At 42.6% G+C, this 27,968-nt stretch overlaps 1 protein-coding gene across 1 annotated transcript; it reads left to right on the top strand.

The window, feature by feature from the left end:
- On the top strand, positions 1 to 24,883 carry hdac11 (histone deacetylase 11; the record flags this gene model as incomplete). The annotated part of the gene is made up of 11 exons (XM_084441012.1): positions 1 to 149; positions 2,597 to 2,664; positions 2,781 to 2,929; positions 3,577 to 3,677; positions 8,527 to 8,643; positions 16,190 to 16,232; positions 17,162 to 17,238; positions 17,507 to 17,569; positions 22,436 to 22,532; positions 23,728 to 23,906; positions 24,632 to 24,883. Exons 2-11 carry the CDS (start codon positions 2,618 to 2,620, stop codon positions 24,881 to 24,883), a joined length of 1,125 nt encoding a protein of 374 aa, XP_084297138.1. The 5' UTR covers positions 1 to 149; positions 2,597 to 2,617.
- Positions 24,884 to 27,968: the final 3,085 nt, after the last annotated feature.

The raw sequence follows: 27,968 nt of genomic DNA, 5'->3' as shown, positions 1-27,968 counted from the left end.
CGAATTAATCGGCTTCGGGTTTCTAGAATCAAAACATGACACGCTGCAGAATGTTATTGGACATGAAAACAGAACAGATGCACTATTGAGGATCCAAAGGCTTGCCGGTTTGCCTGATAGGCTAGAGAAATTATTATGGTTAGCAGCAGGTGAGTGAAATCCATTTGACATGAGTTGCAATTTGTCAGTGTCGACTAAACTCTCGCCACAGTAACATTGCCTGAATCATGTAATAGTCTGTGTAAAGACAGCTAGATATAGCCAGAGAATGGAAAAGGAATGGATTATTTCCTTTTGCAGTTGCGTCTTTGGAAATTCTTATGCGCATGTGCTGCTGGGGGAAAGAAGTTGCTTATGGGTTATGTAGTTTTCCCTTCACCATTTTACTCCAGCAAGCATATTACAGGAACGGATAGGCCCTATATTCTACGCCTTGAAACTTCCTACATTTCATTCGATTTCGCACAGGTATACGATACTTAATGACGCACACGCACGCACGCACGCACGCACACACACACACACACACACACACACACACACACACACACACACACACACACACACACACAGTCCATGTCATTTTATTTCTATAACATACAAATCAATGTAGCACATAGTGCTTTTCATAAATAAAGATGTATAAAAACATAAATAATGTAGGCCTAAACAGTTAGAACGGATTTAAAATAAACAATACAATTAAAAGTTACTCTAATAAGTAGTGCTAAGTGATAGTCCTTAAATGTTGTTGATAAGCTGTTTTGATAGTCAGTTTCTAGTGTGAGAGTTAGTTTCTGAGGTGACTTCAACCTGAAGCTGTTCTCACCTGACCTAGACAAATAGGCTCTTTGCACAAGCTCCACTACTTCCTGAAATTCTACAGGCATCCTTATTTCCTGTCCTATTGGATGGAAGTGATTAATCGGGTGTGCGGCATACCTGATCACACCTGATTAATCACTTCCTTCCAATGGTATAGGACAGAAAATAAATATGCCTGTAGAATTTCAGGAAGTAGTGGAGCTTGTGCAAAGAGCCTATTACCCCGGTGACTGCCGTAAGGGAGTGGCTAACTCATCCCAGGATATTTAAGCCAAAGCAGTCCAACTTTATTCCAGATTGCATGAAACCTCTGGAAGGGACTTGGATCTACTAACTAAACTAGAATTGACTAAGTATATTCTTCTTACTTACTGATAGGCAAAAAGCTGTTTTGTCAGTTTCTAGTGTGAGAGTTAGTTTCTGATGTGACACAACTTCAACCCGAAGTAATTCTCACCTGACCTAAACAAATTGCCCTGGTGACTGCCTTAAGGGAGTGAGTTACCTGTATATTTTGTTGTTACCACTGTGTGTCTGCATCCTATTCCTGTCCTTTCCCCTCTCCGGGGGTCACGCAGACATTGGGTCACCCCCAGACTCCGTAACCCCTCTAACCTCATCTATCCTACTCTCTCAAATCATAGAGAGCTAGTGGTGACAGGGGGACTTTGGAATTGCCAGTCGGTGGAGCCCAAAGCTGAGTTTACCTCAGGCTACACATCCTCACTCTCCCTCAACTTTCTTGTTCTCACGAGACATGGATCACACCAGAGAACACTGCCACACGCACAGCTCTGTCAGATGTGTACTCATTCTCCCACCCTCCCAGAGCTGCGAGCTGCGGCCTGCTTATTTCTCCAAAATGGAAATATTCTCTCTTTTCTGTTCCAGTTTTCCCCCACCCTCCTTTGAATTTCATGCTGTTTCTGTCACTTATCCAATCAAGCTCACCATTGCTGTCGTGCATTATCCACCAGGCCCACTGGGTGCTTGGCTGACATCTCGGAGTGAATGGCAACATACCGTGAGGAATCTGGTTGAGACACTGGATGACCAACTGTCGTTTTCCACACATCACATTCGCACATTCACATTCACGCTCTTGCAGATTCCTGCTCTACAACATCAGGAGGATTCGCCCTTTCCTCACTGATGAAACGGCGCAGGTGCTCATCCAGGCCCTCGTCATCTCCCGCCTTGCTGGGGCCCCAGCATCAGCCATTACTGACATAATCACGTCACTGATGTCAGGACAGCAGAGTCACTGCCCATCTTTTGCTGCCGACTCAAAACTCACCTCGTCAAGAAGTACTACCAGGATCCTCCCTCTTAAGCACCTATTGTATTTTTAGTTTAGTTTTCTGTTCTTCACTTACCCATCAGCACTAGATTATCCTCTTAGACAATTGTTTTAGAAGGAGATGCACTTGTGAAGTACACTTCTATGCACTAGTAATACAAGCATGCATTAGTCGTTCAGTATCAGTCTGGGAGAGGAAAGGTTTCACCTTGGCAATGTTTCCTAGGTGATAAAATGAGGTCCCTGTCACATTCTTTAGACGGGCCTCAAAGCTAAGATCAGAGTCCAGCATGACACCTACGTTTCTTGCCTGGCATTTCGTATTTAGTGACAGTATTTTTAATTGCACCGATAGTTTCTCTCTTTCACCTTTTTCACTAATGATCAATACTTCAGTTGTATCCTGGTTTAACTGAAGAACGTTCTGTGACATCCACACATTTATGTCAGCAATATTTATTTCTTTTTCAGTTTTGTAGATAAGAAGGAAAAATGCATGGGGGCAAAATGACTCAGAAAGAAGACAGCAGGGGGAAAACGTAAGTGCACAAATGAGCCTTTACCTTTGTAGGTCCTAACAAATACATATTCATGCAACTACAACAATGTAATTATTTATAATCATTACACTCAGTCATGTATTTTTGTTTTTCAGCTCTCACCACACTGAACTTTACATTGAGGTCCCTTCAACATGTTTGCCCATCGTGTACTCTCCAGACTACAACATCACCTTCATGGGCCTCGAAAAACTCCATCCATTCGATGCTGGCAAGTGGGGGAAAGTAATTCACTTTTTGAAAGGTAGGCTCACAGATAGATCACAGGACAAGTCTCCTTGAGCAAGGTCTAGTATACCGTAGAGAGGAGAGGGGAGGAGAGGAGAGAGTAGAAGGGAGGAGAGGAGTGGAGAGAGTGGAGGGGAGGAGAGAGTGAAGGAGAGAAGATGGGGAGGAGAAGATGGTGGATGAGAGGAGTGGGGAAGAGAGACTGGAGAGAGTGGAGAGGAGAGTGGAGAGGAGAGAGTGGAGTGGAGGAGTGGAGGGGAGGAGAGGAGAGAGTGGAACGGAGGAGTGGACGGGAGGAGAGGAGTGGAGGGGAGGAGAGGAGTGGAGAGAGGGGAGCGGAGGGGCGAGGAGAAGGGAGTGGCTGAGAAGCAAAGATAATTGGAGAGACTTAAACTCCCTCACTGAGCCTCGGCAGGTACTGTACACAGACAGGCGTCTATGCAGGAGAGTTGCTCTGGCAGGATTTCACAAACGTTTGTCAGCATGTAATCTACTGTCGGTCATTTTTTGCCGCATACAGAACACTTTTGATAACTCTACTAACTGTAAATATTACCCTTTTAAAACAAAACATTACATTGATTTGATTAAACAATGTACTTTTAAGCTCTGCCTGTCCTTTGCTCCTCGTTCACCTTCAATAACATGGTGCCTTTCCCTTAGAGGAGCAGTTCATCAATGATGGGAACATCGTGGGTGCCCGTGAAGCCACTGAAGAAGACCTGCTCGTGGTTCACACTAAACGATACCTCAGCAAACTGAAGGTAGCTGTCATCATAAAGCCATAGTTAGGGGCCAGGCAGCGTAGCTGCCAGAACCCTATTGTATTTGCCTATATTATTAGGGGCCAGGCAGCGTAGCTGCCGGAACCCTATTGTATTTGCCTATATTATTATTATTATTATTATTACTATTATTAGGGGCCAGGCAGCGTAGCTTCCGGAACCCTATTGTATTTGCCTATATTATTATTATTATTATTCTCCATCTTCCACTGAAGTCTTGCTTCCCGTGGACAAAAAATCACCAAACTTTGCGAATAGCTCCAGTACTATACCCAAAGTCCTCAACCTGCATTGTAGGTCAATAAAGCTGAAGGTGGGGCTACAGCAACAGTCTAAATTTGAAAACTTTAAAAAATCATAACAAATCAGCCATAGGTGCTATCACTGTAAAACCACCATGTCAATGTAGTCCCAAGTGAGACAAAACTTTCATACGCTCTGACCTTGCAGGAATTTTGAAGTCCATCACTCTGATTTCTTCATTAACTGTAAAACCATCAAACCTATCAAGCCTCACATATTTTTGAAATATGAAAAATTGAGCCCACAGCACAAAGTTTTACTGTTAACAGTTCGGTATACAGTTCCTATTAATTCTCGCCAAATCAATGTCTGATCATCCTCATAAAAATGACAACATTGGCCACATATCCAAGATGTAGTGTGATTTTTTTCAGAATTTTATCTCAAAAATTTAATTTTTAAAAATATGTTTAATTCTGTCCTCTGAAACCAACACTTCATACAGAGAAAACTACGTTACCCACAATCCAACGCAAGCTCCACGAATCGGAGACATCGCTGTTGGCAACCCTACCCAACCCCCGCCGAGGATTACAATGACTAAATCGATTGATTGGGAACTGACTGAGTACACAGCTGCTGAAGTTAATGTTCAATTATGAAGAAAAGCAAACAAAACCTGTAAAAATGTATAAACATATCTCATCCCACATTTTTCAATCAATTAACACCAAACTTGCTACACTGGATCTTCAGACTGTAATTCACAAACTCATTGACCAGATTGTTGAATTATCAAAATCGAGCTTACAATGCATCAAAATGTTTTACAAATGTTTTACGATACGATACGAACATGTACAAAATGAACATTGGAATGTCAACTTTCTTGTTGTCCTCCTATTCTCTCGCTTATTGCTCCTAAACTTGTCGGAAATTGCCTGGCCCCGCCTCATCGCTGCGTAGCAGCTTTAATTAGCTTTGTTGTACCCTAATTGCACTCCTCTGTCTCATGTGAGTGAGCGTGGCATTGTGCACACCAGTCTTTAAGTTATCTTCCCTCTCCTACCTCTACTTCCTTTGCGCCTGTCTCTCCTTCTCCTCCCTTTAACATTGGTAAGATACCGATGGCAAAAGATGGACAGGAATCAGCCAAGAATCCTCACTTGAAGCTTAGTACTTTAATGATCCTCTGGGAAATCATGGTTAGGGTTCATGGCTGGCTTGTTTGCAGGGATACCATATATAAATATTTATTGGAATGGCTTGATTGTGCTTCTTCTAGCAGCTGCTGTACCACATACTTTAGTACACAATTATAATGTGCTGTGCCTTGTCCCATGTGGGTGTTGATTCACATCCCCAAATCAATCAGGTCAGTGTTTTGGGCAGATAGCTCCTCTCCCCTGTGCTTTCATGAGTCATGCATTACCAATATCATCAAATCAAATCAAACTTGATTTGTGTAATACATTTCAGACATGAATGCAACACAATGTGCTTCACAACAAAATATGTTTTATAAGACAGATGGTAAAAGGCCACAAGAGATAAATAAAATGCATAAATAAAATAGGGAGCATGATAAAAATGAAACTGAGTGTAGAAGAGAGCATCTGGAAGTAAGGCTAAAAAGGTGTGTTGTAAGAGCTTTTAAAAAATATCTCCACAGTTTTGCCCCCCCCCCCCCCCCCCACGCCTGAAGCTCTCTGGCAGGCTATTCCAGAGGCTGGGGGCATAAAAGCTGTCTCTCCATACTTCTTAGTCTGGGCGTTGATATAGTTAGAAGGCCATTAGAGGAGTGCAGGACTCTACAGGGCTCATACTGTACCTCAGAAGCATGACATACATTATAACACTCATGAACTGATTTAAAAATGAACAAAATAATCTAAAAATCAATTCTGAAACATCAACAATCAAAGACTTTAAAACTGGGGTTATGTGTGCTCTCTGTCTGGTCTTGGTCAGTACTCATGCTGCTGCATTCAGTATGTTTTGCAGCTGTCCAATTGCTTTCTTGGGAAGGCCAGACAGGAGAGCATCGCAGTAATGAAGTCTGCTTTCTCAGTGTCTGCTAAAGAGAGCGATAGTTGCGCCTTGGCTATGTTCCTCAGGTGGTAAAAAGCTGTTTTGGTCATATCCTTAAGATGTGCTTCAAAAATAAGACCAGCATCTAAAATTACACCTAGGTTGTTCACCTGACTTTTAGTGTTTAGTGACTGGGAATTACTGTAAGATGTGCAGCCAGATTCCCTCTCTGGTCTTTGGCTCCAGTGATGAGAACCTCTGTCTTGTCCTGGTTTCATTTATTTATAAAGTTATATCTGTAATATTTTGTTTTTTACAGATGTAAAGTTGAGTATTGTCTGCATGTGAATTGAACCTTGTAAAACACTGCATGATATATCCACCATCTTAGGGTAATGTACCAACATGTTAGCGCCCGTTTTTGGCATTATTCTGTCGCAATGTGCGCCTGACAACATGGCATGGTGTGTACGAACAGACTGGGTCAAACGGCATTCTGCCTGGCGCAGGCCCACAGCAGGGCAAGTTGCGCTTTCCTACTCATGCATATGCATCCATGGGAGGGTCGAGGGAAAGGTGGGTGTGAACGGGGAGGAGATGCACAAGGAGAGACTGATTAATATTCGGTCGTATGTATGAAAACTGCGGGGTAAAGCGCACGTCTGTTTTGCAGTGAAATTTCTCCGCCTTTGAAAAGCAGGTGTAATCCAGCTCCATAACCCACCAGCCTACACATAACCATATCCCCTGTTAATTATGAACATGCAGTTTTATGAACTGTATACATGGGGGAACAATTATTATATATTTTTTTATTATATTTTGGAGAATTCACAATGCAGATATTCACTGATTAAAGGGATATTCTGGAATTTTTGAACTAATGCCTCATTTTCGACTTACCTATGATGTTTTTGACTGATGGAGATCATTTTCAGTTAATTCCATGCTGTAGATAGCTTTTGGTCGTTCCAATTTCCACTGGTGGCTAATGCTAGTGCAACACAAAAGTCACCTTACCCTGTCAAAAAAACATCCCCAAACACCCAAAGAGCACCCAAAAACAAATGAAATATGATTAAAGTCTCTCGGGGATTCATTTCTGTCTATTTACCATCTGTTTTGAATTCAAACTATCGTGTGATCCGTTTAGGTTTGGGGACCTATACAGTATTTCTGTCGCTCATGATCGCACTTTGTTGACATTGACAAGCGCTGGCTCTAGACGGATAAACTGAGTGTTTCTCCGCCTGCCGACTCACAGACAGAAATATAAGTTCCACTTTGAATAAAAGCGCTATATAAGTGCAGTCCATTAACCATTCACTATTTGCCATTACTTTCTTGAGCATGTCTGTGTCAACCAGGGAAAATGAAAAGATAATGGTTGGCTGGGAGCATATGATTAGAAATCTCAGTAAGGGATGGTTCAGTAAAACCGATCCTAGTAAAACCGATCCTAATGGTATCTTTTTCCTGAAGTATGCTCAATCTTTTCCCTGAAGTATGCTGAAAAAGTATCACATTTAGATGTGGGGAATTCACAAAGATTTATGCGAGTAGGATTTATGAGACTATAAATAGTAAAATTGACCAAGTATGAGAAATGAGCATGTCTAAGATTTTTAATGGCTTTGAATTTCTCTTTCAAGATCATAGTGGACCTGCAAGTTTGACTTTCTCAACTTCCACTCAGCCATTCTGCAATTTATCTTGAATTAATTTGTTTCCTCATTTATTCCTTGGGTCTCTCCATTTTGATATTGCCTTTTTGGCTGAACTGGAGCCAATACTTGCCCTAAGTTTGCTAAAATGCTTAAAATGAACAATCAACTAAGTCATCACATGAGCAAGGTATGAAAGGCACTGGTGCAGTTCTTCTACGTTCAATAAAATCAGTCATGACTTTAGAGGTTAGATAGCACTTTTTATTACTGCGATCAGCATTACCCCAAGTCATTGGCAGCAAAGCACTGAAAAAGATGGACAAGGTCATATCAATAGTAGAGGTAACTTCAACAGAAAGCTCCTTGGAGATCACCAAATCCAAGGTATGGCCACGGTTATGGGTGGGCCCAGTAACATGTTGGCTGAAATCCATTGAGCTCAAAAGATTAATAAATTTAACCTGGTGTTAGACTCAACATCAACATGAATATTAAGATCACCTAGAACTAAAATGTTATCATACAGTAGTTCTCAAGGACTATAGACAGAAATTCCAAAATATCATTTAAGAAAGTGTGGAAGGGCTTTGGTGCCATATAACGGTTTATAATGAGAAGCTGAGTATAAAATGTCATTCGATAGTCATCCTTCTCAGTCTCCATTTCTAAATCAATGATGTTGATCTGATGTGAACATCAGAATTAATTTCCCTATACTGTATATTGTGTAGACCTTGGAGCTATGTACTGTATGGTTATGATATGACTTATGTTTTGGGCTTTGTCAAATGTATAGATTGATAAGTAGAGCAGGGTATGCATTGTGATGCCAAACTAAGGTTATGTAATTTCTATTAATATTCATGTGTTCTCTGTGTTCATTTTAGTGGTCTCTAGTGGTGGCGACCATTACAGAAATTCCGCCACTCCTGTTTTTGCCAAACTTCCTGCTGCAGAGGAAAGTCCTCCGGCCCTTACGGACGCAGACAGGAGGGACGATAATGGTAGGATTTGGAAGATTCAGATTCAAATTATAATGAATTGTAGTAGGATTTGGAAGAAAAACAACCTCCATTTAACCCCATGCACCTTTCCAATACAAAATACTCCAGTTATATATGCTAAGTTGAATTCTAACATCTCCCTTAACTAACCTGTGCCAGATGAGGACTAATTACATTACAGTTACATTACATTACAGTCATTTAGCAGACGCTTTTATCCAAAGCGACTAACAATAATTGCATTTAACGTAGGAAAAGCCAATGTACTACTACTTGCCAGAACTCACAAGTGCATCTTCTTTCTAAAACAAGTGACTAAGAGCATAATCTAGTGCTGAAGGCAAAGTGCAAGAATAGCAATCTAAAGTACAGTGCAATACAATACAATACAAGTGCTTAGGAGGGAGGATTGTTGTAGTACTTCTTGAAGAGATGAGTTTTGAGCCTGCGACGAAAGATGGGCAGCGACTCTGCTGTCCTGACATCAGTGGGCAGTTCATTCCACCACTGCGGGGCCAGGACAGAGAAGAGCCGTGACCGTGTCGATCGACTGCAGGGACCTCGGAGTGATGGGGCAACCAGTCGCCCCGAGGTAGCAGAGCGTAGCGGTCGGGAGGGGGTGTAGGGTTTGACCATGGCCTGGAGGTAGGAGGGGGCTGTTCCTTTCATTGCCCTGTAGGTTAGCGCCAGAGTTTTAAACTGGATGCGAGCCGCTACAGGGAGCCAGTGTAGGGAACAGAGGAGGGAAGTTGTGTGGGAGAACTTGGGGTGGTTGAACACACACAAGCAGCGGCTTTCTGGACAAGTTCCAGAGGTTTAATGGCTGACGCTGGGGCCCCAGCGAGGAGGGAGTTGCAGTAGTCCAGGCGGGAGATGACCAGGGCCTGGATGAGTACCTGCGCCGTTTCATCAGTGAGGAATGGGCGAATCCTCCTGATGTTGTAGAGCATGAATCTGCAGGAGCGTGTGATGGATGTGACATGTGCGGAAAACGACAGTTGGTCATCCAGGGTCACACCCAGATTCCTCGCACTCCGAGTTGGGGTCACCACTGTGTCTTCAATGGTGATGGCCAGGTCCCGGTGCAGGCAGCCCTTCCCCAGGAGGAACAGCAGCTCAGTCTTGTCCAGATTGAGCTTGAGATGATGTGTCGTCATCCACTCCGAGATGTCAGCCAAGCACCCAGCTATGCGTATCTCCACTTGTGTATCAGAAGGGGGAAATGACAGGACCAGTTGGGTGTCATCGGCATAGCAGTGATGGGAGAAGCCATGCGAGCGAATGACAGAGCCCAGAGATGTAGTGTAGAGGGAAAACAGGAGAGGACCCAGGACAGACCCTTGTGGAACCCCCGTAGTCAGACTACGCGGTTCCGACATCGACCCTCTCCATGTCATCTGGTAGGAGTGGCCCGTCGGGTAGGATGCAAACAGGGAGTGTGCAGAATCAGCGACGCCTTTCTCCTCGAGGGTGGAGAGGAGGATCTGGTGGTCTACCATATCAAATGCTGCTGACAGGTCTAGGAGTATCAGGACAGAGGAGAGAGAGTTCGCTCTCGCGGCATGGAGTGACTCCGTCACTGCAAGGAGGGCGGTCTCTGTCGATTGGCCAGCCTTGAACCCGGTGGTGGGGATCTAGGAGGTCGTTCTGGTGGAGGTACGAAGACAGTTGGTTAAGGATAGCACGTTCAAGTGTTGTGGATAGAAAGGAAACCGGTCTGTAGTTTCTGACATCAGAGGGGTCGAGAGATGGTTTCTTTAGGAGGGGGGTGACTCTGGCAGTCTTGAAAGCGGAGGGAAAGCATCCTGATACAAGAGATGCGTTGATGAGGTGGGTTAGGAAGGGAAGGAGTTCGGGTGCAACAGACTGAAGGTGAGTCGAGGGAAGAGGGTCTAGGGAGCACGTGGTGGGGCGGTTAGATGTTACAAGGTTGAGGGCCTCGTTGGGGGAGAGGGGAGAAAAGTGGGATAAGGTGGGGGGTGGAGAGGAGGGGGGGAGCGGAGAGGGGAGAGAGGGTGAGGGTGGGGGGGTGAGGTTTGTGCACGGAGCATTGACTGGGGGAGGGGGGAAAGAGGATCTGATATTGTTAACTTTCTTGTCAAAGAAGTTGGCGAAATCATCAGGGAGAAGGGAGGAGTTGGGAGTAGGAGGTGGGGGCTGGAGTAGTGAAGAGAAGGTTTCAAAGAGTTTTTTAGGATTGGAAGCAGAGGTTAGGATTTTAGAGCGGAAGAAAGCAGCTTTAGCAGCAGACAGGGAGGAGGAGAATGTGGAAAGAAGAGATTGGAAATTAAGAAGGTCCTCTGGGAGCTTGCCTTTCCTCCATTTACGCTCAGCTATTCTCAGGCTCCGTCTATCAGTACGCACTGAGTCCGACAGCCATGGGGCAGGTGGAGTTGGGCGTGCAGGCCTGGAGGTGAGGGGACAGAGATTGTCCAGAGAAGAGGAAAGAGTAGAGAGGAGAAGATCAGTGGCAGTATCAGAGGGTAGGAGAGAGGATTCAGGGGCGGGGAGGGCTGGGGTGATGGCAGTGGAAAGGTCGGTAGGGGAGAGCGAGTGGAGATGGCTACGGATGGTAACCATGTGGGTAGGAGGAGGAGTTACAGGGGAAGAGGGGATGGAGAGGGAGTAGGACATGAAATAGTGGTCAGAGAGATGGAGGGGCGTGACAGAGAGGTTAGGGGTGGAACAGTGTCTAGTGAAGATGAGATCCAGCTGGTTGCCAGCTTTGTGTTGTACTTCAGTACAGGACTCAGGCACAGTGAAAGGGTGAATGGATTCAGATGCTATAGGAAACAATGTTTGTGCAGAAGTGGTGAGCTCTGTGATTTTTTGATTTACTGGGCTGTTCCACACCATATGCTGCTTTATCTCCCCTGTTAAAGCCTCCTGACACCCAGATATTTTATCGTTTAGTTTTTCTCTCTTGAGATGATCTTCATAGCCTTTAACATCTCAGATTTCCCAGCGTGTAGCAAAATGTCAGCAAAGTTGTTTTATAATCTTTGGTAATAATTTAAGCTTTGTTTTGAACAGAAACAGCGTTTGCCGGTTTTATGTTTAGGAAGTAGGTCTGCTGTTTGATGTTTTATTCAAAAGCCAGTCTTTTGGGTAGAGAACATTTTGCAAAGCCTCATTTTTTGACCCTATGTTGATGAAGATTGCATAACCTGGAGAAGAGCAAGCTGCAAGCTTAAATATTCATTACTTTGCACTTTCTCACTTGCTGTAGCAGATACGACAAATGTTTTAACAAATTGCCGTATAGCGGTTCCTGTGGTTATGTTGCTCAAAATTCCAAAAGGTTTTCATTTTTCATAACCTACTCACGTTAATGAGTTGCAGACTGGTTCAGTGCTGTGAATATATCATACAAAGTGTACTGTACTGTACCTCATGCTATTATCTCAATGTAGCATCTGGGGAAATGTGATGATGTGTTTGTTTGAGTTTTCCTCTTGATTGGGGTCTCTATTGTAGGATTGGTTACTGCACATTCAGGAGAACAAGAGGGGGAGAGTTACAGCTGTCTCTGTCAGACGCAGCCAGGACCACTGGCTCAGATGCATACAAGTCCATTAGAGAGATATATTAGCACTATCTGTACATATTGCTGCAAAATCCTGTTTCCTCCATTCGATTCCAAATGGTATGGATTTTTACTTACTAAGTCTTGCTTTAGATCTTTCATTTCATTCAGTCTACCAGTTGAAATGATGGAATGATGAAATAGGGGCTGTTTCAGAAAGAGGTGCTAGGTTCTTTGACTACAGTAGGGTCTACTGTATCTCCCTAGATAGGGTTGAGTGGCTTGACTCAGGAAGTGTGCGTGCATAGAAGCTAATGTGTGTTATTACTGTTACATCAGTGAGGCATATTGGCTTTTACACACACACAAACACATACAGTGAGGGAAATAATTATTTCATCCCCTGCTGATCTTGTAAGTGTGCCCACTGAAATAAATGATCAGTCTATAATTTCAATGGTAGGTTGATTTTACCAGTGAGACAGAATTTAAAAAAGTCCATAAAAACGCATCACAATTTAAATAAAAAAAATTGATTAGCATTTTAATGAGTGAAATAAGTATTTGACCCCTTCGCAAAACATGACTTAGTACTTGGTGGCAAAACCCTTGTTGGCAATCACAGAGGTCAGACGTTTCTTGTAGTTGGCCACCAGGTTTGCACACATCTCAGGAGGGATTTTGTCCCACTCCTCTTTGCAGATCCTCTCCATGTCATTAAGGTTTTGAGGCTGACGTTTGGCAACTCGAAGCTTCAGCTCCCTCCACATATTTTCTATGGGATTAAGATCTGGAGACTGGCTAGGCCACTCCAGGACCTTAATGTGCTTCTTCTTGAGCCACTCCTTTGTTGCCTTGCCCATGTGTTTTGGGTCATTGTCATGCTGGAATACCCATCCACGACCCATTTTCAGTGCCTTGGCTGAGGGAAGGAGGTTCTCACCAAGATTTGATGGTACATTGCCCCATCCATCTTTCCTTTGATGCGGTGAAGTTGCCCTGTCCCCTTAGCAGAAAAACACCCCCACAGCATAATGTTTCCACCTCCATGTTTGACAGTGGGAATGGTGTTCATGGGGTCAGTCATCATTCCTCCTCCTCCAAACATGGCAAGTTGAGTTGATGCCTATCTCATCTGACCACAACACTTTCACCCAGTCCTCCTCTGAATCGTTCAGATGTTCATTGGCAAACTTCAGACAGGCCTGTACATGTGCTTTCTTGAGCAGGGGGACCTTGCGGGCGCTGCAAGATTTCAGTCCATTACGGCATAGTGTGTTACCAATTGTTTTCTTGGTGACTGTGGTCCCAGCTGCCTTGAGATCATTGACAAAATCCTCCCGTGTAGTTCAGGGCTGATTCCTCACCGTTCTCATGATCATTGAAACTCCACGAAGCGAGATCTTGTGTGGAGCCCTAGACCGAGGGAGATTGACAGTTTTGTGTTTCTTCCATTTGTGAATAATCGCACCAACTGTTGTCACCTTCTCACCAAGCTGCTTGGCGATGGTCTTGTAGCCCATTCCAGCCTTGTGCAGGTCTAGAATCTTGTCCCTGACATCCTTGGACAGCTCTATGGTCTTGGCCAGGTTTTTTTATGCCCTCAACACAGATTTGTTTCCTTGCATATTCCTATCAAATTATTGTATAGCAGCAACTATGTTACTGTGAAATACGCATGGAAGTTAAAATATTGTTCACTTCCGTTGCATATGCCCAACTTACTTTAAAATCAAATGAAGTAGGCTACATTTCAACAATATTTCAACCTGTTTATTGACACCACATTTAGGAGGGATTTCACATTTAGGAGGGAGTATAAATAAAATGTAGGCTAGCCTACTATAAACTTGAGTAAAATGAGGTCTACATTTAAAAACAAGGTAGCTTTTGAAATATATGAGACAAACAGGTTCAGAGCTACCTGCGGTGAGAATGAATATATATAACTCGTCCATATGGATTTTTCTTATTTTAGAGCATGGCATGTATAGGCTGACGTTACTTCTGTCTTGTAGTATCTCACTTCCCTCTTCGTTTGTCGTTACGTTTCTCTGGTCATGCAGTGTCCAACTCCAACTAATGTTAGCAAGGAATCTCTCTGATTACAGTAACGTTAACGATAGCTTTTTTAATTTGAATTTTTTAAATAACTTTATTGACAAATACAGTATACAAAAGTCAGGTAATGAACGGATTACAGTACAAACACCAAGAAAAAAATAAGATAGAGACAGTCACTAACAAGGACAATATAACAACCCAACAGACAAAAAATAACACTAAAAATTAAAAACAGTATAAATCTGACATTAGGTCAGATCAGTTTCAGGGAAGACAGAGTTATAACATTTTAACAGTTTGGCATTTTTCTTATTTTTTACAAGCTTTAGAGATCTAAGGTGCAACTGGAATTCTAGTAAAAAATTAGAAAAGTTAGGTAAGGCCTTAGCAAATTTTTGTCTATGAATAAAGAATTTTGCATATAGTACAATGAAATTAAGGAAAAATTAAATAGCACCATCTTCAGAGTTGCTATAGTAACAGATTACATCTTTCAAATTCAAAGAATAACACAAATTAATAGGCTGAAAAAAGTGAGACTCCAAATCTGTCCAAAATTTTTTGGAGATATTGCACTCAAAAAATAAATGTAAAACTGTCTCATTATCCTGTTTGCAGAATGAACAAGAGGCATCAACAGTTATATATTATGTGAATGCAAATGGTTTTTTGAGGGCAGAGTTATGTCGACTTTATTTTACGTTAACGATAGCTAGGCTGTCATGTGTAGACTGGTTGACGTCAGGCAATGAACATGCAGATTCAATTGGCTAGCGACGCATGAGATAGTAAAAAAATGCTGTAATATACTACAAAGGCTGCGCAGGCTCAAACTAGTTTTCTACGCTCTGTCAAAAGGGAGAAATTATCATTGATTTATCGGGTTATAGATGCGGTCCGGATTGGATGGCTTCTGGGTCCAGATCCGGACCGCGGTCCGCCTGTTGGTGATGGCTGATCTACAGTATCAAATGCTGTGTTCAGGTCCAGGAGGACAAGAACAGATATCTCTTTGGAGTCAGTGTTTATTCTAAGGTCATTTACGGTACAACTTTGACTAATGCCTTCTCTGTGCTATGATGGGTGCGAAAGCCAGACTGGGAAATGTCAAAGGTACAACTTGCAGTTAGTAGTCAGGTGTACTCAGCAAAACCGTCTAAAAATGATGATACAGTTTCTGAATAAAATGTATTATTGTTATTGTTGTTGTTATTATTATTTAATCGTGTTAAATTTCCCACCGCTAGATGTGGTGAGGACAATCAATCAGCAAAAACTTGTGACTGCAAGTGATTTTGGTTTGATTGTAATAGTTTTTTCTTTTTCTCAGGCTTTGCCTACATTTCTAAATTAAGCTGATTATTCTTTAGTATTCATTAGTAGCTAATTAATAATTTGTTATTTGGCATAAGTTATTCTTTATGGTATTTTATTAGGATATAATTTGGTGTTTTTCATGTAGGTCTGAGGCCCAGTAGGCCCAAATTCACCGAACTTGAGTTTGCACCAGAGTAGGCCTACTGTATATGAGCCTATTTTTTCAGACTGTCTACCTCCATCCAAATGATTTAAATACATTAAATTGCATCCACTGCCATTAAATTATCAATCATCTTTATTGTGTGGCTATAGTTTGCCTAGGTAGCCTAATAATAATAATAATAATAATAACTAAAATAAATAAAAACATGATAGCCTAACCGGCACAAATGGGCTGCGCATTCAGTTCTCTCCGAATTGAAAAATGCCCATTCATTGTCAATGGTGGGAATTGAAACAGCCATATCTTGACATGGGAAGGTCACAGCGCATGCATTCATGGGCGGAGGTCTGTGCTCTCGGAGCACTATTTTTACTCATTGATTGTTTTGTTATGTTAAAGCGATACAGTCTCTTATGTATGTTTTTTTTTTATTAGACAGGATAGTGAACAGAAACATTGTCTTTTTTCCGTAGGCAGGAAAGCTGGCCATTGACCGAGGATGGGCGATAAATGTAGGTGAGCTCAATTTAATTACATTCTTTACAGAGACTGTCCAGCCCCATAATTAGACAATCAATCCTTCAGCACCCAAGTGGTCTGCCTGTAATACTGTATGGGGCAACTGGAAGATCTGAGAGATTTTACCAGTTAATTGTCTGCTCTGTGACATTACATCGAATGCTTTGTCAGTTTTATTTGCCACATACTCCATTCATACAAGTACAGTATGATGTGCACTTAATGTTATTGCTAGCTCCTAAGTCTGCTAAGTAAAAAGTAACGTGAGTAAAAAGATTAAGTAAAATACAAAATTGGCAACGTCAGATGTTTTCTGACGCTCTTGCCTACTCAGCCATTTTGAGCAAACTGTTGACGTATCAGGAAAAGGTGTCCTGTTGTTTTGCATCAATAAACAAGGTTTTAATAGAGAACTGAAGGCCTTTCAAATGCATCTGGGTTCCAAATGGATTTGTGTCTTAGCCCTGTGCAGTAAGGGTGATTAAGTTCTAATTGCTCCTGGTCGGCTAGAATATGCAGCTGAACAAAACACAATAATCCGATTTCACCCAATTCCTGTCAGAGATGCATCTCCACACAACTATTTAATGAGCTGAACAGAAGCAGGGCATATGGCACTTTATCTCCTATCCAGGGAGTGAATGGCTATTAATTAAAAGGTGCCTGGCAACCGCTCTGTCTGGACCCCCTGCGGCACCTCAGGCATTTAAATGGCAATCGAACAATCCTCATTGTGGTGTCAATATTCACATTGTTGTTCTACAGCGGTGGTGGACAACATTTATAGTACCAAGAAATAAACTCAATAATAACCTTTTACAATGAGCCAATTATGGTTGTTTTGAATATAATAGACCTCTGTGATGCACAGTGAGCTGCCGTGAATGTGTAATGGCTCTGACACTGAGCTGTGGCTTCTCTCTCAGGTGGGGGCTTTCACCACTGCTCCAGTGACAAAGGAGGGGGATTCTGTGCCTATGCAGACATCACACTAGCTATCAAGGTAACAAGGCGGTATGCCTTACTGTATCTTGTGAAGTCCGAGTCTTAAATATCAACATATCAATATTGGTATACTGTACTGTAGGCTACATTTTCATAGTGTGCGACATGGAGCGTGGACACAGCATTGGGTTAAATGATGATTCGATTATGGCTGATATTGTGAGTTAAATAATTCAGGAATTTTAATCTTCAGTGAAAAAAAAAAAAGTGAATGCACAGTAGAGTGATATGATGACTTAAGATCTTTTTTTTGCTTCCTGTCTCAGTTTCTGTTTGAGAGAATGGAGGGCATATCCAGGGCCACCATCATCGATCTGGACGCCCATCAGGTGAGCAGTGGTCATTTCCTCTCTCACTGTCAATACAGCACCGTTGCAGAACTGACATTGATGACAAGATAATCCTCCTTTTTTAGTGCACTGATCAATGAGACCTCCCACTGGTTCAGAAGAAACACTTGCTATATATCTATTTTTTGAGAAACAAGTGTTGTTTTCTTGCAGAATGCTATTTTTTACGGATACCCAATTATGCAGATACAGTAGGAGGTTTTGCTCTTTGGCCATCAATATTTGATATTCGATAAAATGTTTTTCGACTACATGGAAGGTGCAGCGTTTATATGGTTGTCATCAATTGGTGAATATACCTCAGTGTTGTGAGTTTGGACTCCAAGACCTTGTAGCCAGCCACTAGCCTACATGCAGAAGAATACATACAGGTCGTCTTGCTCTTTTTCAAGGGTTTAAGTGCAGGCTGAGAATAACGAGAAGCGACTTGGCTATTAGTACATCTATTTCTAAAGCCAATTGTTGACAAGACCTTGTAATTGCGCCTACAGTAATTGGTGATTGTAGGCCTTAGATCGAAACATATTCAATTAATAAAATTTAGTATGCAACCTCAGTAGGCAAGCTTTAAAGGTTAGCAAGCCTGTTTCTGTTCGGCTGATGCTCACTTTAACTAAGAGAGAAGAGGATGGAAGGCGTCCTGTAGCTGTTTGTGCTGCATATCTGCAATACTGGTCTGCTCCCCCACTCTGGCTAATTCGCTTTGTGTGTGTGCGGTGTGTGTGTGAATCAGCACAGAGCATGGGAGAGCTCTGTCACATACCAGCCACCAGGCATGTTTCTGCCCAGCCACTCACCTCCAGTGTCACACAGAACACCAGGAATACAGTGTTCAAATAAAATGGATAGAGGACCATGCATGAAACCAGGCAGTTTCCAGATACGTTTGTGGATTCAGTGTCAATATCTGACAAAAGAAGACGAATATCCCCAGAGGTTGTACAGTATAGTAGTCAGTAATATGCTACAGTACTGTAGGTATGTCTAGGCCCAGACCAGAATAGAGACTTCATCTTGTTGCAGATACTGTGCGTTGAGTTCTCTCTGAAGCAGCTGTGGGGCGGCTGTGGCTCAGGAGGTAGAGCGGGTCGTCCAATGATCGTAGGGTCAGCGGTTCGAATCCCGCCTCCTCCAGTCTACATGTCCAAGTGTCCCTGAGCAAGACACTGAACCCCCAATTGCTCCCAGTGAGCAGACTAGCGCCTTGTATGGCCTGCTGGCACCACTAGTGTGTGAATGGGTGAATGAGAGGCGCTTTGTCCCCTAGGGGTGAGAAAGGCGCTATATAAGTGCAGTCCACTTACCATTTACCATGAAGATTATTCAGACCTTTTTTTTTTTGTTCACATTTTAGAAAGTGTTATTAGCATAATTTTCTCCTACTTAGTGTTTTCAAGATGATGACTCATCCATGATCAATTAGTCCGGAAAAGCTTGATCCTAATGATGTTCCTTTAACTATTGACTGAAGCAGGGGTTCCAATCAATACTGATGCTAAATAAATCATTCATGACAGCTGGCCAGAAAACAAACAACCAAATCTGCATGAGGGCATAAAAATGAGAGAAAATGCCCACCTCAGCACAGCACAGCGTAGGTAGGAAGGAAATGTTGAGATTGGAGAATGTGTGTTAAGACCCCTCTTAAGGTGCTACAGTATATGACACTCTGGAGTGCTATTGGCCTCTGCACGTGTGAATTTAGAATAGATTATGGTCTAATGAATGGTGTTACTTATTCAAAGAGACAAAGGCTCTGACAAGCCATTAACAGTAATAAAATGTTTTTGCTCGGGCCATGTAAAGGATAGTCTTTATCGCAGCGGTGCAGGTTTGAATACAGCCCAGGCCATATGCTGAATGTCTACCTTCCCTGTCTACATACTGTACTGTATATAATAAAGCAGAAATACCCTGAGACTGAACTCTCACTGTGCATCTCGAAACATCACTAGATAAACCTGATCTAAATGAAAGTGTGTCAGCTAAGCTATGTTCTGTACCATCTGCATGTAACAACCATTCCAGCTACATTACACTCTGAAGATATGGACAGAGAAATCCTTAGCTTCTTGTGGTGTCAGGTATTGTTATGAAGTAAATGGAGTAAAAATAATAAAATAAAATGGTATTAAAATGTTTTTTTCTCCCAAAAATCTGTTGAAGGACCCATGAGTCCAGTCTGAGACTTGTGTAAGCTTGATTTGAGAAACAGTAATCCTGCTATCTCTTCCAGACAGTCAGGTCATGTGATCATAGAATCCTTTATGGTATTGAATGTGTGGTATGGTCTTATCGCTATAACTCAACAATTGGATTGGGATTGGGATTCTACATAGATTTCAACCCAACCACCAGGTTTGTCCAGAGGTGAGGGAGGGAGCGTGCGAGGTACAGAGAGAGACAGAGAGAGAGAAAGAAAAAGAATGGATATATCTCATCTGAGCTTCCCAATACTGAATACCTCTCAGCCCTGACAGGCAGGCTGGTGTGGTACTCAACACACCCCTTCGTTATGATTTGGAGGCATTAGTACTAGCCTGGCACAGAGGATAGAGCCTAAATTAAACCTGACAGGATCCAGACGCTTTAAATGACAAATGGAATTAAGACTGAGTTGCAGTGACTTTGGTATGAGTATCTTAACACTGATACCCATGGACACGCCGGCACAATTTATCTCCCATCTCATCCTGTCAGTCGCAGAGGCCGTCAGAAGGAAACATATCGCTTTAAATCGCATCTGTGGACACCGGCAAAGAAGTTAATGTATTGGATTGTCACCAAGTGTGGCTCTTATGCAGCTTTGAATGTACAGTATTACACCAGCATGGAACATCATAAAGAGTACAGCATGAAAGATTCACAACAATCACATACTGTAGACCTCATTCTTGACATTACAGATGTGGGTCAGATTTCTTATCCTTGTTCCATAACTTGTCCAACCCACCTCCTAACGGGTCCAGCTCTGTACGCTGTCTCAGAGATGACAGTTCTGGGACTTCCGTTTCCCCCCACGAAGCACAGATTACACTAATAACCCTCTTTAGCCGGCCAACCCATAGGAGCAATGGAGAGAGAGAGGTATGTCTCACCGGGTGACGACTTCTGGTTCTCACGACTCCCCGTCATCCACCAAACCGTCGTCGTCGTCCCGCCAGCCCCTCTCTGTTGTTGAAACATTCGCAATCCCCGCGTCCTCATGCGTCGTGGACCGCCGCACACGCGCTCACACACACACACACACACACACACACACACACCGCGCCTCGTGCCACCATCAGCATCATCTTTTACAGCCCCTCAGACACACCTCAGCTCCATATAGCTCCACCCAGAAAATTGGCCGGCTTAGCTACTGATGTAAGAGATATATCAATCAATCAATCAATCAATCAAAGCTTTATTTGTAGAGCGCATTTCATACCCAGAGGCAACACAATGCGCTTTACAGAGAACAAGGGAGGTGGGCATACGACCCACCCCTACATATTCCAGAGGGAAGCAAAAAAACAGTATCACCCGGGGGCCAGAAAAGTGAGCTGTAAAAATTCTTCCCTGACCCCTCTCAACAAGGTGATCGAGCAAGCTCCTGGAGTATGTTTGTCTACCGGCTAAGAACATTAATAAAGCAATGAATTACATTCAATTACATTTTCAGAGTAAGAGAGGCTAAAAACATCATAGGAGAGACATGCCAAACACTGGTGTATGTCTGTGTGTGCGTGAATGTGCCATTATACAGGTGCATCTCAGAAAATTTGAGTATTGTGAAAAAGTCCATTATTTTCCGTAATTTAATTCAAACAGTGAAACTTTGATGCATTCTAGATCCATTACACAAAGGGAAATATTTCAAGCCTTTTTTGTTTTAATCTTTGATTGAACTGTATGTTCATTTATACACTCAATACTTGGGGGGCTCCTTTTGCACAAATTACTGGATCAACGTGGAGCGTGACATGAAGGCAATCAGCCTTGAAATATTTCACTGCATGTGTAATGAATCTATAATATATGAAAGTTTTACTTTTTGAATTAAAATACGGAAAATAATGAACTTTCCATAATATTCAAATTTTCTGAGATGCACCTGTATAATGGCACATTCAGGCAATTGATGCTGGGTTAAGAATAAGTCATAGTTTTTAGGTATAAATCTGCACACTGGCTGTAGTTAAAAGACTTCTGTATTGAGCAACGTTTCGATCCCAATGGATCTTCATCAGGTCAGGTTTTCGTCAGGTCAGGTTTTCGTCAGGTCAGGTTGTCATCAGGTCAGGTTGTTATCAGGTCAGGTTTTCGTCAGGTCAGGTTGTCGTCAGGTCAGGTTTATTCAGGTCAGGTTTTCGTCAGGTCAGGTTTTCTTCAGGTCAGGTTGTCGCCAGGTCAGGTTGTCGTCAGGTTAGGTTGTCGTCAGGTCAGGTTGTCGTCAGGTCAAGTTTTCATCAGGTCAGGTTGTCATCAGGTCATGTTTTCGTCAGGTCAGGTTTATTCAGGTCAGGTTGTCGTCAGGTCAGGTTTTCGTCAGGTCAGGTTTTCATCAGGTCAGGTTGTCGTCAGGTCAGGTTGTTGTCAGGTCAGGTTTTCGTCAGGTTTTCCAAAACCTGACCTGATGATGATCCACTGGGATCGAAACGTTGCTCAATAAAGAAGTCTTTTAACCTCAGCCGGTGTGTGGGTTTATACCTAAAAACTACGGCTTAGCTACTGACCCACTGATAAACATGTATATACATCATATGGGTTTTGAAATTATAAACGACCTAGGATTGGATGCACATACTGTAATGTAACACTTTATATTGGTTGCTGATAAGTCTCTCTCCCATTGTGTCACAGGGAAACGGACACGAGAGGGACTTCCTAGAAGACGGACGTGTTTTCATCATGGACGTGTATAATCGCCACATCTATCCTGGTGATGGCTATGCCAAGAGTGAGTCAAACCAGGCCATCCTGTTTCAGATACAGTAGAGATGAGGAACACAGGCAGCAGACATGCCACTGATGCCCAGAATACGACATATAATTCTCCTACCTGGGTAGATGAAAATATTGGTCTAAAATGAATATTTACAAAGGGTGTTAATCAGGGCAACGCATTACCATATTTTGCTATTTTAAGACTATTAATCTAATGCCTTGAAATTAGTCTGCTGCTCTGCATTCCTCCATTCACAAGTTTTAGCCGTTGTCTCCTCCAATACCAACCCCTAGATGTCACTGACTGCCATTTTAATGATGCTGTAATTCTACTGCTCATTCCCCACTAGAACACTTTCTGCTCACACACTGCAGCACATCAGTCTACTGAGAGTCCATAATCATTGCGCCTAGTCATTCATCTGTCAATATCTTAAAGTGGGTCTGACCGAGGAGACACACACAGTTACTTAACCCCACCCCACATTAACGATATTAACTGGACTTGGAACTTTGTCATTGTTGTGCTGCTGAACTAAAATTAGTTGTTGTGGGTTAGAATTCACAGTTTTATACCGTGTGTTAGAATTCATGGTGTATACTGTAGTTTTGTCCTTTGAGTTGACTTTGAAAAAATGAGAATTCAAATACTTAAAGGGTCTTCTTCAGAGCAAGTTGAATTAATGTACATCCTGGCGTTCTATGATAAATGCCTTAAACTGCTGCTATTGAGTTCACATTCAAATAGACCAATTATTGTCTCTCTCTGTTAGTCACTTAATTGTGAAATAAGAGACATGAAAGCTGAAGAATTAAACACTTTTTTACCAATTACATGCATTAATTGATTAGAAATATACATTTTACTGTAATAAACTGTAGGAATAGGCAAATGTCTTATCTAAACTTTATTTAATAATTCAATTATACCTTGAATCATATTCTGGCTTGTGGAGAATACTCCAATGTTTCTCTTGTCTTGGATTCAGCACTAGGGTTTGCTACAGTAAGCTGTAACCAAGGTCATGTAGGTGTTCTTTACAGTGTACGACAGTAGCTAACGTTTCACTGTGGTATTACTGGGTGATGTTGGACCAGAATGTAGGCTCAATGTGCGGCATCTACAGGTATGCCCATACGGTATATGGTACAGTACATACCCGTAGACGTGGGAGGACAGGACCCAGCCTTTCCTCTGTGTTTGTCAGGGGCCATTAAGAGGAAGGTGGAGCTGGACTGGGGGACTGAGGACTCAGAGTACCTCCAGAAGGTGGAGCTCCACTCTGAGGGGGCGCTCAACGAGGTGCGTCCCGACATCATCATCTACAACGCAGGGACAGACATCCTGGATGGTGACCCCCTCGGAGGATTATCCATATCCCCACAGGTACAACACTCCATCACTCAATCCAATCAGTTGCAGTATGATTGGCATTGTGTGGAGACCAGGATAAGGCTTCTCTTAGTTTGGGTCGTTGCATTGCATTCCCCTAGTAGATTGAGGCAGTGTATTCCAACAGTTATTTTTAACAACTCTATCAAAATGATTCCCCAAACTTCTAAAAATTATATTTTTAGGCCTCAGTGAGCTTGAGGCTTCATCCAAATATGCTCCTGAGTCTTGATTCATGATTCATTTGTATTGTTCTGTCTGGCGCAATAATAATCAGAAGCTGTTCATCTGACAAATATGTGCACTGACAGTATTTGGGGTGAGGAGTTGCTCCATGACTTCCCTTCCTGACAGAAGAGGTCCCTGCCCATTCCCCAGGGGGACAGGAGATCTCTATTTCCTCCTAGACTCCTCCCTGCTCTCCTCCCCACCGTCATCCAAGTGCATGAAAGCCCCAGTGTTCCCAGGTGGAGGAGGAGCTAAGGACAGTCAGTCTGGCTCCTCAGAGGATAGAAAACCTAGACATAAACATTAGCTCAGCTCCTCTGAAGGATTTAGACAAGCTGTGGTCATGGAAAGACTGACAGCCCTCTTTTCTCATCTCTTCTACTCCCCTTTCCTCTTCTCTCCTTTCCTTTCCTTTCCTCTCCTCTCCCCTCTCCTCATCTCTCCTTTCCTCTCCTCGCCCCTCCTCTCCTCTCCTCCCATCCTCTCCTCAGGGCATAATAAAGAGGGATGAGATTGTCTTTCGGGCAGCCAAGAGGCGGGGCATCCCTATCCTGATGGTGACATCAGGTGGTTACCAGAAGAAGACAGCCCGCATCATCGCTGACTCCATCCTCAACCTGCAGCGCCAGGGCCTCATAGGGGAGGGGCAAGGGGAGGGGCTTGTAGAGGGGGCAGGGTTATCAACGGTTTCCCACATGAGTTGCAGCGCTGCCTGTGCAGGGTCAGAGCTCAATGTCATCTGAATGGGTCTGACCCTGACTTATGCGCATGAGTTGTCAAAGGGCGCTAATGCAGCTACTGAGGGAGTTGTATGCAGTGCTAGCATATTATTAGGGACTGTAACCTTTTATAGTTGGTACTAAACATGGTACTGTTTCGCTGGGATGCATTCTGATATATTCACGATGGGATTTTATGCAATGCTTGTTTGCACATGCAGAACAATTTTTTTTTTTTTTTTGAGGATTGTTGCTTAATTTTCTATGAGTGATTTAAAGGGAATATTGACTCTGAGAGGGAATTTAGTTATACTTTACAGATCTCTAGACTTTTACCCCACTAACAAAAAGTTCTGAAAATTAATGCTTGAAAATTTCATAAGATAATTTGTATTGTTTAATTTTTCCATTTCATGAAAATTGATAGTGAAAATTGTTTGAAAGATTTACCGTTATTCTTTTGTATTCCACGATTTTAGGGCGGAATGGTTCAAGGTGCCAACACTTATGAAAAAATAGTTAATTATAGTCTCTTACTCATTTTAAGCCAGTGAAAAAACTGGACAATTTCATGAGAAATTGTACATGTAAGGGATCATTCCAGTGAAAAAGGTGAATTCATCATTGATTTTGTGCGTTCCATTGGTGGTCAATGTTCCATTTATTATTATCATTGTTGAGTTTGCTACACAATTTACAGTGGTACAGTATCTACTGTAGCTGTACTTGTCTATCATCTCCAGTGAGCCTTCCCTTTTTCAAGTCAGCAAAATGTTTGAGCAGTGGGAATAGGGCAGTTAAAGCCCTTTCCAGTGTGACCAGTGGGACTAAATACTGTTTGTGGTCTATGGTTCTTCGACATTCCCATCCTGTACTCATGAAAAATAAATCTAGAATATATACAGGTTGTCATCTTGAGATGAAAAGGGAAAGGTAATTCATGAGCAAGCCTGCAATTTCCATACTGAGGATGATTTCAACCATTCGTGCACGGCACTGTGGAAAAACGTTTAAGACTTTGATTTGTATTCTGCTGTCGTGCTCGCCTACTGTAGTTATGAATGAGCAGTACTGAAAGTCTCCGGAGTTCTATGAATGAGTGGAGGCTTGATCTCTTTTCCACCATAGTTTGATTGACTAGACTAAAAGAATCCTGCTCTAATTGCAAGGTAAAGCATCCTGCGCAGATTTGAGGTTTGCTAGAGTGATAAAAGCCATAAGCATACTCCCTCTAGCTGGGTTGCTTGCATGCGTCCATAATTACAGCGCAACCTCCCTCACTTACACAGGGAAGTCACAGGCCCATTTGGACCATCCTGCTTTCACCTCCAGGTGCTTGTAGTTCTGTAGGTGTGAGGTGAGTTCGCGGTGGGGTTTCAGAGGCAGACAGATGTGAATGTTTAGGGTTCAAAGGGGAAATCAAGCAAATGTTAACAAGACAGCAGGTCTGAAGGTACAGTATGAGAGAGTCGGTGCCCATGGAGAACTGGGTTGTGAAATGAGAGGTTTCTGAGATGATGTGCGTGATACTGTAGTTCATTGCCGCTGAAGGGTAGTGGCTACCCTAATGATTTTGTAATGCATTTGCATCTGTTATCCTCTGTGAATGACTGTGTATCTAACGAGAGGTGCAAAGAAAGGTGGAGGTGTAGGGAGCCTTGTTGTCATTGGATAAAAGGGCCTATCTCAGAACAACATTAAGGTACTATTCTCCGGTTCAGGAAGCTGTTTGGATAGATTCTTATGAAACTGTGGAGAGAGCACCACATTAGTTTGTGTCTGTGCTCATTAGCAAGGTATTTGATATAATGTGTTTCTTGTGAAGGAAAGATCCATACACTCACAACTCTACAATATCACTCGGATGGCAGGTTGTTCCTACAATACCTGTCTGTACTGTACCTGTCTAAATCCCAACATAACATAACCATGTAACCTATTGAGATGGGTGTCTCTATCTAGAATATTAATTGATAACAGTGCCAAAACACTGTATCTTTCTATGCTTTGGATTGGTTTTGGGTGCTTTGCTTTGACATTGAATTGTACTTCTATGCACAATAATACCATTTAATAAAACATAAATCAAAACCGTCCATTTCCCAGTGATCCATACTACTGTATGTTTATGGCTGTAATGTCCTCAAATCTATGAATATCTTTGAGGCCTGGTGGTGTACCGTAGGTGGTCTTCTCTTATCCTCGACCCAGTAACTGCTTGAGTACCAGGTGTGTTTGAATACAGCGTCGCCCCACATGATGTCATAGAGTTCTCACAGAGGTTCCTTTGTGACTCAGCAAACAAACATCTACAGTAAGCACCTATACGTCATGCAAGCTGTCCATCAGAAACCTACAAAGGAACTGAAACACATTTTACAGCTGCACCCTGCTGCTAAGACATTTACTCGGCGTCATTACTGGCAGCCGACATTAAACACCAAACAGTGTTGCATTTTATAGAACCTGATGTAGCCTAATGAATGCCTTTAATTGCCTTCACTTTTTAGAAAGTTATTTTCAGACTTAATCATGGAACAATCTCTCATGTTTATTTCTGGATCCACTATGCGACCCAAAGACTGACCTCCTGTCGCCTCTTCTTCCTGGACCACTTTAGGCTCTCCAGAATGCCAGTGCCACCCCCTGCTCTCTTGACTTGAAGGGGCATCATTAAGAAAGCTATTTCTGTACACTGTGGCCCCAGGTGCATGTGGCTGTTCCCGCAGAGTAAATGGAGCAACCTCCATAACCTGGTGAAACTGCAATATAGATGGAAATGTGATCAGGCGAAAGTATTAGAACTAGGGGGGTTGAACTAAGACTGCAGCATTTGGCCCACTCGTCGCGATGTGATGTCCAGGTTTGCATTCAATCCCATGTAATGAAGCACTATTCTTGGGAAAATATATTCAAGATGGATTTATTTATCCCTAACTGTCCTTCATGGCTGAATGGACAATTCATTAAAGGGCTGTCACTCATTTAAGAGGATTTCCTTTCCAATAATCTTCTGGCCATGGTTGTTGACCCTGCAAGGCAGCCAGAAAATCTTACCATAGCTTTAAGAACACTCAGAACACAGGCTTAAATAAATTGATATGAGTAA

Source organism: Borostomias antarcticus (assembly GCF_949987555.1).
Source record: "Borostomias antarcticus genome assembly, chromosome: 7".
NCBI classification, from domain to species: domain Eukaryota; kingdom Metazoa; phylum Chordata; class Actinopteri; order Stomiiformes; family Stomiidae; genus Borostomias; species Borostomias antarcticus.
Note: the sequence above shows the minus strand (reverse complement) of the source record. Positions and strands in the feature narration are given on the sequence as shown.